General features: G+C 41.6%; 1 protein-coding gene across 1 annotated transcript in view; it reads right to left on the reverse strand.

The window, feature by feature from the left end:
* ITGB8 (integrin subunit beta 8) overlaps nucleotides 1–18,655 on the reverse strand; it is a 70,858-nt gene that overhangs the window by 14,875 nt on the left and 37,328 nt on the right. The window contains exons 5-8 of the mRNA XM_065399516.1: nucleotides 16,758–16,923; nucleotides 11,644–11,802; nucleotides 5,756–5,851; nucleotides 5,576–5,665 (exon numbers count right to left, since the gene is read on the reverse strand). Coding sequence (XP_065255588.1) covers nucleotides 5,576–5,665; nucleotides 5,756–5,851; nucleotides 11,644–11,802; nucleotides 16,758–16,923 — 511 coding nt within the window. The remainder of the gene's footprint in view (nucleotides 1–5,575; nucleotides 5,666–5,755; nucleotides 5,852–11,643; nucleotides 11,803–16,757; nucleotides 16,924–18,655) is intronic.

Below are 18,655 nucleotides of genomic sequence, written 5' to 3' on the forward strand. Positions count from 1 at the left end.
CTGGAAGCCTGACTGGCATGCCTGTGCTATAAGGATTATGTGCACCTTGTCCCTCCTTACCTTGAGTAATACCCTATGGATAAGCGTGAGAGGAAAGGGGTAGAGAAACCTCCCTCTCCAGGGAAGGAGAAAGGTATTCGAGAGCGAGCCTGAGCTGTGCCCCAGGTAGAAGCAGGACTGGGGGCATTTCTTGTTAAATCTGGTTGCAAACAGTTCCACCTGGGGAAACCCCGACCTCTGGAAAACTGCATTCAAGATGTCTGGTCAGATGGACCACTCGTGATGATTGGTGAAGGATCTGTCAGCCTGTTCTGCCAGCCTGTTCTGAGTGCTTGGTAGATAGGAGGCTTCCAGGGAAATGGAGTGGACTATGCAGTACTCCCATAGCCTCAGCGCTTCCTGGCACAGGGGAGAGGAGCGGGCCCCCCTCCTGTTTATTTATATAAAACATTGTAGTTGTGACATGCATTTGCCATGTAGGTTGTGACAGAATGCCTGACAGGCTAGGTGCACCACTCTTAATTCCCTGACACTGATATGTAGGGCTAATTCCTCTGGCGTCCAGAGGCCCTGAGTACTGAGGGGCCCCAAGTGAGCTCCCCATCCCACGTCCGAATTGTCAGTGACCAGCAACATCAAAGGGGTGGGCCTTGTAAAGGAGATATCGGCACACACTGTGTCTCAGTCCAGCCACCACTGGAGAGTGAGCATTCCTGCTGAGGGAAAAGTGATCACCTTGTGCAATGGGTGATGGCCTGGTCACCCGATGCCAGCCAGGCTTGGAGAACCCGCAGTCTGAGCTGCGCATGCTGCACCATGTAGGTACAAGAGGCCATATGTCCCAGGAGCCTCAGGTGATGGTAAAGGATTTCAGGCTGTTTATGATCTCTTGGATGACCCTGAACCAGTTCTCCGGCAAGGAGGCTCTGGCCTGGTTTGAGTCGAGAATCGCTCCTATGAATTCTATCCTTTGAATAGAAGAGAAAGTCGACTTGTGCTCGTTTATCAGGAGCCCCAGGTTCCTGAAAGTGGACTGTACGAGGTTCATATGCTCTTCCACCACATCTCTCGACCAACCTTTGATCAGCCAGTTGTCCAGGTAAGGGTAGACGTGCACTCCTTGCCTCCTGAGAAAGGCCACCACCTCTGCCATGCACGTCATGAATACTCGTGGAGCTGCTGATAGGGCAGCAAACCAGTCCCCTGGATCTTAGGGAAGGGATATTAGAAGCCAGGAAAACCATACAGAACTTCAACTTCTTCATGAACTTGTCTAGGATGGGTCTGAGATCCCTGTTGACCTTCGGGATCAGGAAGTAGTGTGAGTAAAACCCTTTGCCTCTTAACTCCACAGGAATCACTTCCACGGCTCCCACCCTTAGGAGCGACTGTACTTTCTGGGCCAGAATTCTCAGGGTCCCTGAAGAGGGACAGGGAGGGAGGATGGGAAGGAGGGAAAGAAATTAACTGCAGGGTATATCCCACTTCTATCCTGCAGAGCACCCAGTGGTCCGAAGTGATGTTGATCCAGGCACAGTAAAAATGGGACAAATGGTCCACAAACAGAGGTAATATCCAGGCTTTGGTCTGGTGTGCCATCCTCGGGCTCACCCTCAAAAGGACTGCTTAGACCCCGCTGGTCGTTTTGAGGGCACAGACGTGGATGTTGAAGGGGCATGAGGTGTATGCCTCCTCCTAAAGCCCTTGTTCCTCCGCCGACCAAAGTCCTGCCTCTGCTGTTGATGAGGCTGGTAGAATCGACTCTTAGGTTGGGGCTTATAATGTTTATGAGCCAGGGCCGGTGTGTGAAGTCCTAACGACTTCAGAGTCATCCTGGAATCCTTCAGATTATGAAGATGGGCGTCCATCTAATCAGAAAAGAGGAAATTTCCCTCAAACAGCAGGTCCTGAATTGTTTTCTGGACCTCATGAGGGCTGGACCCCATGTTGGCTGGACCAACCCCTGGGTCACTGGCACAGGATGCCCAAGATCCACCTGATGTCTCCTCTGTTGCGAGGTATAAGACCCTGCCAGCAATTCTGGAGCCTGAGGACCCGTTCCTGAGTGATCATGACGGTGCCGTACCCATCAGTGCCATGCAGTGAAACCGTGTTGAGGAGCGGTGCCTCAATGGTCATTTGCTCCAGGAACACGATCGGCACCTCAATGAGGAGCAGTGCCAGTGTTGCGACCGGCGCCGGGATTGTGACCAGCACCGGGGCTGCAATCGGCGAGGAGTGGAGCCCCTAGAGGATGAGAGATGCCAGGCGATGTCTCACCATCACTGTTGGCTTGCCCAAGACAAGCATTTGCCTCTGTGGGACAGGTTCCTACAGTACCGGGGCTGCCCCTGACGGGCCTCAGCTCAGAGAAGGTGCTGGAAGGGACAGAAGGCCTCTCACTGCCTCATATGCTTTTGGCGTAGTTGACACGGCCAGGGCTGAGTCATCTCTATAGCACACCCTAGGTGGGGAGTCCATGCGCACCGGACTCAACGGGTCCCTTCCCGCGGCTGAAGTCAACAGTGCAGCCTGGTTGCTGCCCATGTGAGAGTGGCCCAGCACAGGTCTCACTCTGTCTGTGGCTTTTCTCAGAGGGGATTGTCCCCGGTACGACTTCTTTGTCCTTTACTTCTGCACTGGTGATGGGGAGCAGTCCCAACCAGCCAGGGTTGACTTCTTGGCAGTCGGGGAAGTGTGTTGGTGCTGCATAACCAGTGCCAGGGATCCCGGGTCTTGCTGAGCCTCTGTAAATGAGGCCAGGGCACTTCTGACAGAGGAAGTGCTCGGAGCTGGGTTGGGTTTCGATTAAGGGCGAAGTGCTGCCTCCATTAAGAGAAATTTTAGTCTATTGTCTCTCTTCTTCTTAGTCCAGGGCTTAAAGTTGTTACAGATTCGGCATTTATCCTGAATGTGGCTCTCTCCCAGGCACTTCAGGCAGCTATCATGCGGGTTGCTTACGGCATGGGCTTGTGGCACGTTGCACACTACTTGAATCTCTGAGACCAAGGCATGCCCCAGGGCCCGTGGCGGTAGGTGCGGTGGCGCAGGAGCTTACAAATATTCTATCTTATCTAACTATTTGCTAACTACCGACTAATTGAACTATTTACACTCTATTTTACAGAGAACCGGTAAGGAGTATTTGCATACAGAGCAAGAGAACAAGAGCGTTCCAGCGACTGTCATGGATGGGAAGAAGGAACTGAGGAGGTGGAGGGTCGGCAGGTGTCTATATACTACACCATGAAGGCGCCACTCCAGGGGGTACCAGAATCGACTGGACGGATACAACTAGGGGAAAAACTTCCAGCGATGGTGCACATAACGTGCATGCAACTATATTGGAATAGACATGAGCAAGCACTTGAAGAAGATTAGGGTATCCACATTCAAGTTTCCTGCTGTTTTTACATAGTTTAGTGACTGTGTATTTATGACTGTTGAAAAACCTATTCTAATGACTGTGTGTAACAAAAACTGGTTATTGTAGCGACAATGCTGTCTTAACAGCACACTTTAAATAAAAGAGCAAGTATGCATCTATTGTTATCTAGCAGGAAAGGTTCCAAATTAGCTTGACAGTTTCTGCTTCTAACATTTTGCATCTATTTAGGAAGAATTTTCTCAGGACAAGCCTCAGGTTATTCTAAAAGCTACTGGATTATGCTAACTGATTTATTCAGGACAGATGGTATGAAGAGGCAACTAGCCAATCCTGACTGGGGCATTTGAGTGCTACCGTCATATGAAACAAAAACCCAACATCATCAAAAATTGCTCTACTGTGCAATGAGTCCGCCTGTTCATTTTAGAGGGAATATTGCTTGTATTTGGCTTATTACAGATTTATTAAAACTGATTGATAAAAGCTACTACTATCTGTACAAACGTGGTATGTATATTTTCCCCTTTTTAGTGGGTTTTAAATATTTGTTTAATTGGATATTTTCACTGTTATAAAAGGAAGATCAATTACATGAATCTGAAAACATGTTTTGTGACCTCTGAAAATTAGTGACTCATCTATGGTTTTTTAGCCAAGGAATTTCATGCAGTGTTTTCCATAAATAAGCCGACAGATTTCCCTGCTTAGAACACAAGTGCCAAAGGCCCACTATCTAACATTAACATTTATTTTCTTATATTAAAACATTTACTTCCAGGAAGGCAAAACATCCAAGGCCAGTTCACAATGTATTTGTGTAGTACACATGCTAGAACCATGTTAAAAACGGAAAGTACCAAATCCACAAGGAAGGGAGGAAGGAAGGAAGAAGAGAAATAATGGATATTAGAGAAGTAAAAAACAGGACAAGAGAGTGCGTGGATGGAGCAGGAAAGTCCCAAAGAATCTTCAATGAAATAAAAAGGTTGCATTGTGAAATTTTCATTTCTTCTCACTGCGTATCTGTCCAAGGGTATCTTATAGAAATTGGGGTAGGATATTTGATGACTAACAAAAATGTGCCATGTTACTGGTCAGAAACAGTGTAACAAGAAATAATCCATTGATACTATGGAATGCTAAAGAGGACAGTGGCCTTAACCAAATGATGCTTAGCACAAACCTTGGAAGTTTTCTGGAAATCAACTTTCAAAGTTAACGTTATGAGAGAAGACACAACACACAGATTAAATTCATTGAAATAAACTGATTTGTATCAATTCAACTCCCGCTATTTTGTCTGTCTTTGGCTATTTCATAGTGCCTGTCTTTAACAGCACTGCAAGCTAAATGTGCACTGATATACTTTAGTGTCTTATTTGGTGCCTTGACAATCCTCAAACCTCAAAAGACAATGGTTTGTAAAACTTTTTTCTTACACAAAAGATGGCAAATGCTCTGAGATCTCCTTGCAAGTCCAATTTTAACACAGTTTTCCTGGTACGGCAAAACCTACTTTAAGACTATATCACAAGTGGACATCAGTAAATAAGACACTCCCAACTCCTACAAGTTAAAAAATGTTGCAATATACAGCCATATCGCGGATGCAATGTCTATAGTTTTGTATTACATTTCTGAGCCTTTATGTAATATCGGTTTTGCGGAAAACAGCTAACAAAGAAAGCATATGTGTGGGAAAACAAAATGGGTAAAAAGGAAGAGGATAAAGAAGAGAACAGAGACAGAATATAAAACTAAGAGGGAGAAATAAAGAGAGACCAAAAAGGAAAAAAATTAGAGAAGGCAGAAGTGACAGAAAACAGTTAAGGAAGGTGGAGACACAGAAAATGCACCTAAACCCACAAACCACTTCCTAGGAAATTGCATGGCAACCAGTGCAAAGGATCCCCTGGGACAGTTAGGAGCAATTAAGGCACCAATAAACTGAGAACTCATCTTAACCATCAGAGGATTAGGTCACTTACAATGTTCACCGGATATGGACCTCATGCTAGGAATTTCAAAGGAGCCACGCACCCAACTCCTACAGACTTTCAATAGGAGTTTGGCACCTAACTCCCCTAGGCACCTTTGAAAATCTCAGCTTTAGGCTGTAGTTTATTATATGTAGGAAAACTGCACAAACAAGAAAAAAAAATTACATAATCTTCATGGGAAACATACCTGATAGGCTTCTACCACCAAATCATTGAGATTAGCTGCTTGCGATTCTATTTGTCTTGCGACAGTACCAGGCAACAGAGGCAAAAGATCCTATGAAAAATGCAATAATTTATTCATAATCATAATCTTAAAATTGCACTTTTAAAAAGAAATCAATTGCAATTATGACTTTTATCACACCTTATACCAGTGAAACTGGTTTCCTTGAACTGCAAAGATAACATTGATGTTGTTGTCTATCAGTTTTTCAGAAAGTTGCCCAAGCGATGGATGTTCCTGAAAAATAAAATAAATAATAAAAAAGACTTCAGTTTTGGTAGACTAAACCCATTTTAATCATATTCTGTGGTCTCTGAGCAGTAAAATAAACATACATGGGAGTTATTCCAATCTTTGAATACTTAACAAAAAATAAATTAAACACATATGATTCCTGGGAAAGTACAGGGAATTAATCAGGATTTCGTTCAATGCTTCCCAACCTTTTGATAGAGACACCATCTTCCATTGTATTGTTTTATGGGCCCTGATCCACCGATGCCAGGCCCTGGTAGCACAGTTGTTGCCTATTAACCTTCCTCCCCCACACCTTTCTTGTATTTTTCTGTGCCTGTTTTCTCCTGCCACTACCCATCTATCTCATCTCATTTTTCAGCTTCTTTTTCATTGTTTTTTTCCCTTCTTCTGTTTGCACCAAGCTTCTACATTCCCTTGTTCACCAGAAGACAACATGCTACTCAAGATGATGAAAGTGGTAAGGACATAGAGGTTGGGGCATTTGGTGGTGTTTCTATAAGGGCAGGCTGCATATGCCTGTTATTGACAAATGAGGTGGCCATGGAAGCAGAGAATAGCTGTGCTAATGCCAGTATGTGGCTGCTTTCACTTGTGGCAAGGAGGGAAGGGAGGAAGCTCATAATCCAACCACAGGAGGATGCACCTTACCCATCATTGTTGGAGTAAGATAACAGGAGTTATAGAACCCATCCCTACCATTGCTTTCTTCCTATTCACATCACTCCCACACACCCCAGACTAATTTAGCACCACCCCTGGGGGCCCACCACTCAGGCAGATACACACTGGCTGGATCAAACTCTTAAGTCCAGCAAGGAAATCAGATCTAACAACGGAAAGTGACTTTTTTGCACATATTTGTAGCAAACTTTGGAATAAAAGTTAGTTTGGTAGCCCCATGTAGCATTTCCACAAAACTCCTACTGTATAGACTATTGTAGAAAAAACGAATGAGAAAACTGAAATAAAATCTACTTATAATAGGTCTCTGTGCTTTTATAAGACAGGACCACACAAACAGCACGATTGGCCTGTATGAATGGGGGGAAGGGGAGGAAGTTGTAGAGATGTCATTTATTATGATCACTATGGGATATCAATGGGGAGACCAACTGTACGATTGCAGCTGCAACAGCCCCTGTTTATATTGGCACAGCAGCAAAACACGATGGGTGAAACAGTGCTCAGCTTTACTCAGAACAAGTGCAGTCACAACAGCAGACTGAAAGCCCATTCACCAAAGGAGGAATTGTGAGAGTGAATGCAAGGTGCTTTTTATAGAGTTGCAACACCAAAATGCTCTAGTGTAGACAAGGCTTAGTACAGCTGGTGAAATGCAGTTTATGAATTTGGGTTGAATTCAGTTTGGGCTGAATAAAAAAAAATGAGGAAAACAATTTTGAAAGGATCAAAACAGTTTTGAACTAAAACTGATTTTTTCCAGTGGGGGGGAATAAAAAAAATCTATTGTGGTTCGAAATAAACTCATTTTTTTTTAGTTTGACCACTGAACTCAAAAATCAATTATTCACTCAGCTCTATTTCTGAGTTTGTGAGGCCCAGCCCAGTAGTCAAAATGCAGGAACAAACATTCAAGCAAGGTCAGCCAGCGGCAAGTCTGAAATCAATGGCAAAAGCTCTTAACGAGTTCTGTGGGAGCAGGACTGGGCTCCTAGGCCTGATGACACAAACTCTTACTTAGATGGGGCTCACTGAAGTCTTATGCAAGTAACAGTTTGTAGGATTGGGTCCCAAGTCTATGCCTCAGCTAGTTCATTTATAAGTGCAACTACAGGTTACCTATATTTTCATGTTAACTCATTGTAATGTCCAAATTTGTTATGTCATGTATTAAAATATCATTAGACTTATAGATGACTTTGAAAACCTATTTCTTATTTTAAAAAAATAAGGCCAAAGTAAAAAAAAGTCATCTGAAAATTCCAGAGAGACCAAATTTTCTATTATATTACAAACATATTACAATATCATAACAAGGCACAGCTGGCAACAGGATTAGTCATCGACTCCATTCTGCTTCCTGTAAGAATCCTACTATGTTTTATGTATTTTATCTTATCTTTTCTCTCTACTAGCCAGGAAAATGTACTCCCTTTTTAGGTAGCCTGTCTAGTTTTAGTTACATCATTGCTCTTTCCCTACTCCAACCTACTGTTTTCTTGAGTTTAGAAGATAATGATCAGAGATATTAAATATTTCAGGGGAGGGAGTGAACCAAGGACATTTCTAATTTAAAAAGGAAAGAGTCTTCTTTCCTCCCATCACTCATGCTTTCTTGGCGACCTTTAAAAGCCACAAAGAAACAAAGGAAAAAACTGGAAACAATTTCTGTCTTAAAGGCAAGTATTTGTATGTAAATACAGCGGAATCCTCTTAATTGCACAGCTAAGTGAAAACACAAACACACCAATTACACTCTCTTCTATTATTCCCTAGTTGATTTCTAGAGGCTAGTAGGAATATAGCCTGATGGCAAATGGTTCTTCCACTTTGTAAAAATATTGTTGGAAAGTGATCTATAAGGGAGAAAAATAAACCCAAACACAAATAGGTGTGAGCGCTTTTTCTTTTGTAGGATGTATTTTTAAAGAGGAAAAACAGTCATGCCTTCTTTCTACGCCAAAGCAGAAAAGTTTTATTTTTGTTTTTGCTTGTTTTATTAGAAAGTCAGGTCTGTGTCTGTTTTTCTTGGAAGGGTCTCTAGGTGACTAGAGGCTAAGTAGGATTATCAAAGGTATCAAGAAAGTAAAACTTAATCAATGGTGAGGAGGAGGACTTTTCCCCCCAGATTTTAAAATATCTTATTAAAAAGTGAGTCCCTCCAGTCCCTTAATTAAAGGCAGAATAAAAGGAAACCCCCATCAAAAACAGGGTAGACAAGATTTGAAAATCCTATTCCTATAGTAATTAGAAAACCAGAATCACCTAACCAATCAGTCCGTCCAGGTGTTCTATAAGCAATAAACAGCATCAATCCCTATCTCTCCCAACACCTTTCTGGTCATGCTTAGAAGAAGCCACAACGAATTTGATTTATTAAAAGGGCAGGGAAGCAGCCTGTAGTGCACAAATGAGGACCTAATGATCTACTAGATCAGCAGTTTTCAAACTTCATTGCACCGCAATCCCCTTCTGACAACAAAAATTACTACATGACCCCAGGAGAAGCGACCGAAGCCTGAGATCTCTTGAGCCCCGCCACCCCAGGCGGGGGGGGGGGGGGGGAGACGAAAGCCAAAGCCTGAGCCCCACTGCTCTGGGTGTGTTTCGGTGCGGGAGGGGGGGCAAATCTGAAGCCCAAGGGCTTTAGCCCCAGGTGGGGGGCCTGTAACCTGGGCCTCACTGCCCAGGGATCTCACTGCCCAGGGATGAAGCCCTTCGGCTTCGGCTTTGGGCCCGGGTGGTGAGGTTCGGGCTTCAGCTTCAGCCCTGGGCCCCAGCAAGTCTAACGCCAGCCCTGATGACCCCATTAAAACAGAGTCCTCACCCACAGTTTGAGAACCGCTGTATTAGATCTTTTCCATCTCTAAGATCAGGCTGGCAGGGACCACCGGACATGTCATGTACTCTGTATGGAGAAAAGCTACAGAGAAAAACACAGCAGCGATTTGTGTAGGAAACTGCACAGCAGCCCTGCATGGATAAGCGTTATGCTGCTGAATCACATCTATTCCAAAAAGTCTGATATTGTGAAAGATCCACAGTGTAGAGAAACTCTTTCCCATGTCTGCATGCATCAGCCAGTGGCAAAACGGGAAAGAGAGTCAGCAGAGCAGTTGTATCAAAACATGCCTCACTGTGGGAAATCCATTGATGACTTGCTTTGGGAGGCTAAACCTACTGCCTATTCCACAAAAACTCCACCACAGAAACTCAGGGCGAGGTTTGACCCCATTTGGAAGTATCCATGCACAGAAGAGTATGACTCCAAAAGCCTTTAGTTCAGAAAGAACATTTAAAACCCTTTCTGCAATCAGCAGCCATCCTGGCTTAATAGAGTAGCTCATTTTTTGTTTTGTTTTCTACTGGTGACAGTTTCCAGTTGAAAACTGAAGTATTCAGTATTTCAGCTAAATTCTCAACACAGAAAATAATGGACTTGCTTTGTAACAGATAGACTATCTAGAACATCAGAAGAGTCTTTGGCACCAGAGAAAAGATCTATATTTAAAGCAATTGTTTAATATACAGAGACAAATTCTCCTCTGTTATAGTAGTGCAACTCCTCTGAAGTAAAAGGGGTCACACACCAGTGGAACTGAAAAGATACTATAACTCACAAGTATATAGTCTTTTGTTCTGATGAAGGATTCCTGTGGATTACTTTCATGAAACAGATTAAATGGAATAGTTGTTTACATAATTGGAGCAGTATAACAATACTGAAACCAAACAGGCTAGCTGAAGGGGAATAAACAAGCCTGATAAGCGAGGGGAAATACAAAAGGTGACAGAAGGAGTAAATTAATGAAAGAACATTAGATAATCTGAAATCCAAACAGCCTTCCAGTCAGTCTGCCAAGCTTCTAAACACCCACTTGTTCTGAGAAGCATTTCAGCTTCAATGTCACACACTGTTCTGGAAGGTATTCTACTGCTTTTGTACATACACACTGTTAGCTCTATTGTGCCATTCCTGTGTACACTGGGCTTTTGGGATCAAAGTCAGCCCTGGCATACATAGATGGAATTCCTACTGAGTTAATGGGGACTACTGCCATCTTACACTACTGCTAAATGTGTGTCTTACAGTGTGAGCTCCTGGAGGCAGCAAAGTTGCCTGTTGGCAATGTTTGTCTCATGGACGATGCTGTGTTGCAATGGCACTGCACAAACCAAAGACCCACCTGTCATTTCATATTTCCGGTATCTGCTTATTTATGGTAATGTATCAGTTGGGGGAATAGGAATCACTGCCTAACTGAACTAAGATTAAGCAATTTCACTAAACCCTACAAATCTGAGAAAAATTGCTTTCCAAAACTATAGAATCTTTCATACATTATTGAAGAAGACTTTTGAAAGCTAAAACAAGCCTGCTGAATATAAACAGGTTATCATTGCATGCCAGTGTATTTGATGCATTTTTTGCACAAATATATAAACCAGTAAGTCATGCCGTGTGGAATTCAGATGTATCTAAATCCGTGCTAACTCTTTAAACCCCTCTGGCACAAGACTCCTTTTAGTGTGCCAAGATTGAATTAGTTTCTTACTATTATACATCATCTTCCCTGCCTGATTTCTACAAGGCCCTATGCTCTACTCCCTTCAATGCCACAAAGCATCCTCCCTGAGCTGAAAGCACTATCATCACTGTTTGATTTACTAGAACGAGTCCCTACCATATAATGCAAGACTCCTGCAAATTGCTAGCATATTCTCGTGCAGAGTAATGCAACAAAATGATGATTTCCCTCCTTCCTTTTTACATTCTATACAACAGATGCAGGAGATCTATCAGATGGTAACTTACCTCCTAAAAATACCTTATTATATTGTGCTTTGCAGAACACTGCTGACCCCACCAAAATGGATTACTGAAATATTTTACATCGGATAGAAAGGATGTCAATAATTTTACTTCCATCACACTTGTTCTTGGTCCTACATCCTGCTTACTAAGGCAAATATTAATGTTTTACTAATTTAAGTAGAAGCATCAGTTTAGTGTCAATTTAAAATCTTGATTTTTAAATTTGACAATGCATTGGCTTCCCAAAGGTAAGAGCGTATGACATATACCTTACCATACTTGTAGCTTTGATGTACACATTATCTTTCAGATGGCAATTTCCATCATTGGGAATTACTATCCCGGCCAATTTACTATCAAGGGCCAGATGAGAGGTCTGATCTGTCATCACAAGAAGTAATCGCTTTGCTTCTTTGCGCCAACCAATATGGCTCTAAAAGAAAAAAAGTAAGCATGAGAATGAAATTTAACTCTTTTAATTCTATAATGGTAAATATGTCTATGGAAGTCCAATGTAAGTCTATTTTCAGGTACTGCACTGCTTAAAAGCAAAACATAAGCACTGAAGCTGAGAGTGTAAGCACACACTCAAGGCAGATGAAGTAGTTAAAGCACTAATTCTTTACATATGGGGCTGGGTATTTATCCTGATCCTGCAAAGTACTTATGTGAGCAAAGTTCTGCACATGTTTAAATGCTTTGCAGGATTTGAGGCATAGGGTTAGCAAGTCCACAAGAAGTGAGTTCTGTTAGTTTCAATCCATCTTGGAGCAGATGAATTTATTTTCCATTAACTTGTCTTCTCTCCTCCGCCTCCCTTTTTTTAAAAAAGAGACATCACCCATAAAAATTGAGTCAGAAATATTTGTTGTGCAATATACCTGTTGGTACAACACAACTGCAAAATTCCATTTGTGATGTTAGTACCTATCAACTCAACTGCACAGTGTTTGTAAAATTCTTTGATTTGAGATCACTACATAGAAGAAAAACACAAATCAATTCTCTGAATGAATGCAACATATTTTTGAATATACTTAATGATACCAGAGTCAAAATAAGAGAAACACTGGTTTTTTGTAAATTCCTTACACGTCTCAAAAGGGACACAAAACATAGCATCAGTTAGGATATTGCACCCATTCTACTAAACAAAATTTAACATGAAAAAAAATCACAACTATCAATCATGGGTGCCAGGTTTGTGTAATTTTTGGTGGTGCCCAGAACGGATCCAAACAGAGCCGTCCAGTCCATAGGACGGACCGGGACAACCGCCCCAGGCCCCGCACTTTGGGGGGCCCCACGCTTCAGGGGGAGGACACGGGATCCAGGGTGGCCTGGGGACTAGCGGGGGGCCTGGCGTTGGCAGCAGCGAGCGACCCGGCCCCAGCCCGTTCCGCCGCGCCGGCTCCCAGCGTTGCTCAGGGAAGGGGTGGAAGCTGGAAAGAGGCGGGGGGTTGGGGGAAGAGTTGGAATGGGGGCGGAGGCAGAGCAGGGACGGGAAGAGGTGGGGCTAGCTGGGGCCAGGTCGCTCACTGCTGCCGGCAGCATCATGTATGACATCAAGTTCAGCATCAGGTATGACACCCAGGCATTCGGCAACCCAGGCATATATTCAGCTGGGCTGCAGAGCTGGCCTGTGGCTCCTTCTAGCTGCAAAGGGGTGCTGTGGTGCCTGCTCTGTCAAAATTTGTGCAGCTCCATGTCCTAACCTGCCACTGCTTGGGACAAGGTATGTCGACAGTAAGATAAAGTTTACGGGCATATGCAAATGAGTCGATTACATAATTGGATAAAATGTCACATGGCGCTGCACAAAACTTATTAGCTATGACTCTGAAAAGCACAGACCAAAGGATGGTGAGTTGTAGGATGGGAAAAGAGTGGGCTGTGAAGTATTATCCTAAATAATTAAGCTAAACTACACTTGTAAAAATTAAGTGACCACAGAACATATTATGATATGGTATCTTTTATCTTTCCTCTCAGATTTTTTCATTCACTCTCTAATTTGTAAAAATGGTAATTGGCAATGAGTCTCCTACTCAGAGCAAGTTAGAAAGTTCTGCTCTATGAAAAATTAGTTTGTATTAATTAACTTACAGCTCACACTTGTTGTTATGAAATGCACATTGTTCTCATCCATTTTAGTCCACAATTCAATTAACAGGAAGGACTGTCTATACTCATGAATGTTTCCATTCTATTATTTTTGGAAGCATATAACCCCTTTCGAACTTGAATGTCAGAGGTATGGAATGTATCCAGTGATCAACATTTAAATGCAAGAAATCTTTTCAGTGCTTCAAAGTTATTTTTGTAGCAGCTGTGAACAGGATATCTATGTTTTGTGTTTATTTTCCCGCTTTACACTCTTCATCTTTTTAATATAAAGAAGCCCACAGTTAATCTGTTTTTGGTGGGGTGTTTTTTGTGTGATTATTCTCTCAACTCATTCCCCTGTCCTAAAAGAAAAGGTATAAATGGATAAGAGAGAAGAACCATGAAAAAGAAGCCTGATCCTCTTGACGTGAACAGTACCATTGTCCAGAAGTCCTACCTGCTAAGCTGGACAGGCATTGCATTGCTTGACAAAGCAAAAAGCAAGAGGACTGGATGGACACTCAACTTTGTGTATCATGTAGCTCTTTCCTCATTCTTTTCTACTTTGAGGAGTATGAAGATATTTCTGTAGGCATGCAGTAAGGTGGGTTTTTTTTGTTTTTTTAAAGTACAAACTCGTTACAAGATTGAACTGACACTGAAATGCATCTGTATGCTAAAACCATACAAGGCAATGACAATTTAGTACTCAAATATTTTCTAAAATGGAGGATTTTAGAAAGTTCAAACCACATGTGCAGCCCTTAGAACAAAGGTAGAGGGAGGATTCTGTATTGCTCAGTGGGATCCTCCTTTGGTTAGCTGAAGAGCAGGTCCGCTCTTTAAAGAGCCTAAAACTGTAACATTGGATTTTATCATTATTGTGTCTCAATGATTTACAAATATCAAATATGTTCAGTTTATATATTTACAGTTAGTTGTTTCTAACACCTGAAAATCCAACCCATGATAGGAGAATCAAGATTGGAATTTTCCATTACCAATAATAAAAGTTTTCAGGACAAATCTGATCCTCAGTTACACTCATTCAACTCCTGACTTTAAATTACACCTTTAATAACTTGTGTAAATGCAACTGGCTGGAGCTTAGTAAACAATTCTGTTGATACAGGAGAACTTGCTCCCAGCTCTGTCTCCCATTGCGGTGTTGACTCTGCTGTGCTAACAGGAATAAGACACAGTAAAACTTATTTTTGTTACCGAAATCAGCACACTTGCATTGGATCACACACACACGGACCAAATATGTTAAGTAGGAAAGTGCCATTTTTACTAGGGCTGTCAAATGATTAACAAAATGAATCATGATTAATCACAATGTTAAGCAATAATGGAATACCATTTATTTAAATATTTTTGTATGTTTTCTACATTTTCAAATATATTGATTTCAATTACAACACAGAAAAGTGTAGTGTTCACTTTATATTTATTTTTATTATAAATATTTGTGCTGTAAAAAACAAAATAGTATTTTTCACTTCACCAAAAACAAATACTGTAGCACAATCTCTTTATCATGAAAGTTGAACTTACAAATGTAGAATTATGTACAAAAAAAACTGCATTCAAAAATAAAATAACATAAAACTTTAAAGCCTACAAGTCCACTCAGTCCTACTTCTTGTTCAGCCAGTCAGCCAGACAATCAAGTCTGTTCACATTTACAGGAGATAATACTGCCCACTTCTCATTTACAATGTCACCTGAAAGTGAGAACAGGCATTCCCCATGGCAGTGTTGTAGCCGGCACCACAAGATATTTATGTGCCAGATAAGCTAATGATTCATATGTCCCTTCATGCTTCAACCACCATTCCAGAGGACATGTGTCCATGCTGATGACAGGTTCTGCTCGATAACGATCGAAAGCAGTGCAGACCGACGCATGTTCACTTTTATCATCTGAGTCAGATGCCACCAGCAGAAGGTTGATTTTCTTTTTTGGTGGTTCAGGGTCTGTAGTTTCTGTATCAGAGCGTTGCTCTTTTAAGACTTCTGAAAGCATGCTCCACCCCTTGTGCCTCTCAGATCTTGGAAGGCACTTCAGATTCTTAAACCTTGGGTTGAGAGCTGTAGCTATCCTTAGAAATCTCACATTGGTACCTTCTTTGCGTTTTGTCAGATCTGCAGTGAAAGTGTTCTTAAAATGAACAACATGTGCTGGGTCATCATCCAAGACTGCTAGAACATGAAATACATGACAGAATGCAGGTAAAACAGACAAGGAGGCATACTATTCTCCCCCAAGGAGTTCAGTCAAAATTTAATTAATGCATTATTTTTTTAACGAGTGTCATCAGCATGGAAGCATGTCCTCCGGAATGGTGGCTGAAGCATAAAGGGGCATATGAATGTTTTTCACATCTGGTAAACACATAAATAACTGGCAATGCCGGCTACAAAAGTGCCATGTGAATGCCTGTTCTCAGTTTCAGGTGACACTGTAAATAAGGAACCAGCAGCATTATATCCCGTAAATGTAAACAAACTTGTTTGTCTTAGCGAGTGGCTGAATAAGAAGTAGGACTGAGTGGACTTGTAGGCTCTAAAGTTTTACATTGTTTTGTTTTTGAGTGAAGTTACGTAACAAAATAAAAAATCTACATTTGTAAGTTGCACTTTCACAATAAAGGGTACTTGTTTACCTGTTTCACATTACGGTACTTGTCTGAGGTGAACTGAAAAATACTACTATCTCTTTTGTTGATCATTTGTACAACGCAAAGATTTGTTATAAAAATAATAATATAAAGTGAGCACTGTACACTTTGTATTCTGTGTTGTATTTGAAATTAATATATTTGAAAATGTAGAAAACCTTCTAGAATATTTAATAAATTTCAATTGGTATTCTACTGTTTAACAGTGTGATTAAAATGGCAATTAATTGTGATATATTTTTGTAATCATGATTAATTTTTTTGAGTTAATTGCATGAGTTAACTGCGATTAATCAACAGCCCTAATTTTTCCATAACCTTTTTTCCCCACACAAGAGCCACATCAATTATCAGCCCTGAAAGGGATTCCCCTACTCAGTCCTCCTCCAGCAAGAGGACATTCACGGGGAGCCTTGATGATGGCTTGGAGATTGGAAAGGGGCTGGGGGGAAATGTCATGCCTCTGTCAGGCATAAAGTTGCTAAGGAGCATGATTACTATATTATAAATGGCTCAGTATCATTGAGAACAGAAACAATGATAAATACAGATTTGTTGCTCAACTGCCATTCAGTTCTTTGTTCAGAAATCTCCTTACCTGGCACACAGCTGCCTGAAGCATAGCATCAAACCCTCCTTCAGGTGTATCAATATTCCCAGAGATCTTTTGTTTATTCACTGCATTTTTGAACTCTGCTATGTTGTCAGTCAGAGACAGCACATGAATGTAGCCATGAGGTGGCATACAATCTAAATTATAATCACTGTAGGAGAAAACAAAGCAAGCCCAACATATTATATTATTATTTAAAAATAATTTTAATAACTCCAGTACTAGATGGGTTTTATGGAACATGTGAATATAAATATTTTGAAAAAATATATATATATAGATATTTTTATAAAAGAATCTTTATTAGACTCGCTTGAACTAGAAATATTTCTAGTTTATGTTGAACAAAAATTAGTTCATGTTTTTTTTCTTCTAGTTATGTGAAAAGTGTACCCAATCCTAATTGCTTTCATGCAATCATAACAAAAAATAAACAATGCTGAAGTATAGAATTTAATGTACAGCAAAATATGGCAAGAGACAGTATAACCTCAAACAGAACATTATCCCTTTGGAATCCCTAAGAAAGGGAACAATTAGACTTCACATTTAAATTTTTTCTGTCCTGATAAAGAAATACTACATACTAAGGACCAGATCCTGTAACAATTTCACATGACTATGAGCTACAGAATCAAAACCTAAAATCCCATCAACTCTAAAGGGCATAAACACATGAATATACCTCACATTGAGATTAATAATAGTTACATAGCCATACGGATGGAAGACTATGTTCTCAAATTCTCAGAGGTTAAACAATTTTTACCACTTTATGTTGAGGAAGCTTTGAGTAAGAGATAGCTGAGCTAATTCCAGAACCCATAGATTAGGCCCTTTTTCTGTAACACGGTTAAGCATTGACTTCAGTGGGACTGAGGCACCTACATAAGTGCTTAAATAATTCAGAGACACAGTTCCTGATCCAAAGCCCATGAAATAATTGAAAAGAAGCCCATTGATTTAAATGGACTTGGGTTCAGGCCCTTACAGTAGAGCTAATACGTAGCAACAAGTACAGTAATTCCTCACTTAACATTGTAGTTATGTTCCTGAAAAATGTGACTAAGCGAAACGATGTTAAGCGAATCCAATTTCCCCATAAGAATTAATGTAAATGAGGTGGTTAGGTTCCAGGGAATTTTTTTTCAACAGACAAAAGACATTTTATATATATGTGTGTGTGTGTGTGTCTATATATATATATATATATAGACACACACACACACACAGTATAAGTTTTAAACAAACAATTTAATACTGGTATACAGTGATGATGATTGTGAAGCTTGGTTGAGGTGGAGGAGTCAGAGGGTGGGACATTTCCCAGGGAATGCCTTACTGCTAAATGATGAACTAGCAATTGGCTGAGCCCTCAAGGGTTAACTCTCACACTCTACAAGGCAGCAGGAATGGAGGGAGGGGAGACAGCATCGCAGACAGTGACACACACTGTGTGTGAGAGAGAGAGATGCGCATTTCCCCTTTAAGTACGCTGACCCTACTCTTAAATACACTGCCTTGTTAATTAGATCAGCTTGCTGAGACCGCAGCTGCTGCCAGCAAGCTCCCACTGTCCTGAGCCCTGTCGTGTGTCCCCCCTGCTCTATGGAAGATGGGGTAAGCGGGGTGCAGGAGCGGGGAGGGGACGGACACCCTGACATTAGACCCCCTCTTTCTCCCCTCCCTCCCGCACAGCAAGCAGGAGTCTCAGGAGCTCCAAGGCAGAGGGCAGGAGCAGCACATGGCAGTGGGGGGAGGGACAGCTGAACTGCCGGCAATTGCTAGCCTGCTGGGCAGCTGCTGCACAAGGAACTTAGGGGAGTGGGGAGCTGATAGGGGGGCTGTCGGTCCACCCTGGTTCCAAGCCCCCACCAGCTAGT

The sequence above is a fragment of the Emys orbicularis genome, chromosome 2 (genome assembly GCF_028017835.1).
Source record: "Emys orbicularis isolate rEmyOrb1 chromosome 2, rEmyOrb1.hap1, whole genome shotgun sequence".
In the NCBI taxonomy this organism is placed as follows: Eukaryota; Metazoa; Chordata; order Testudines; family Emydidae; genus Emys; species Emys orbicularis.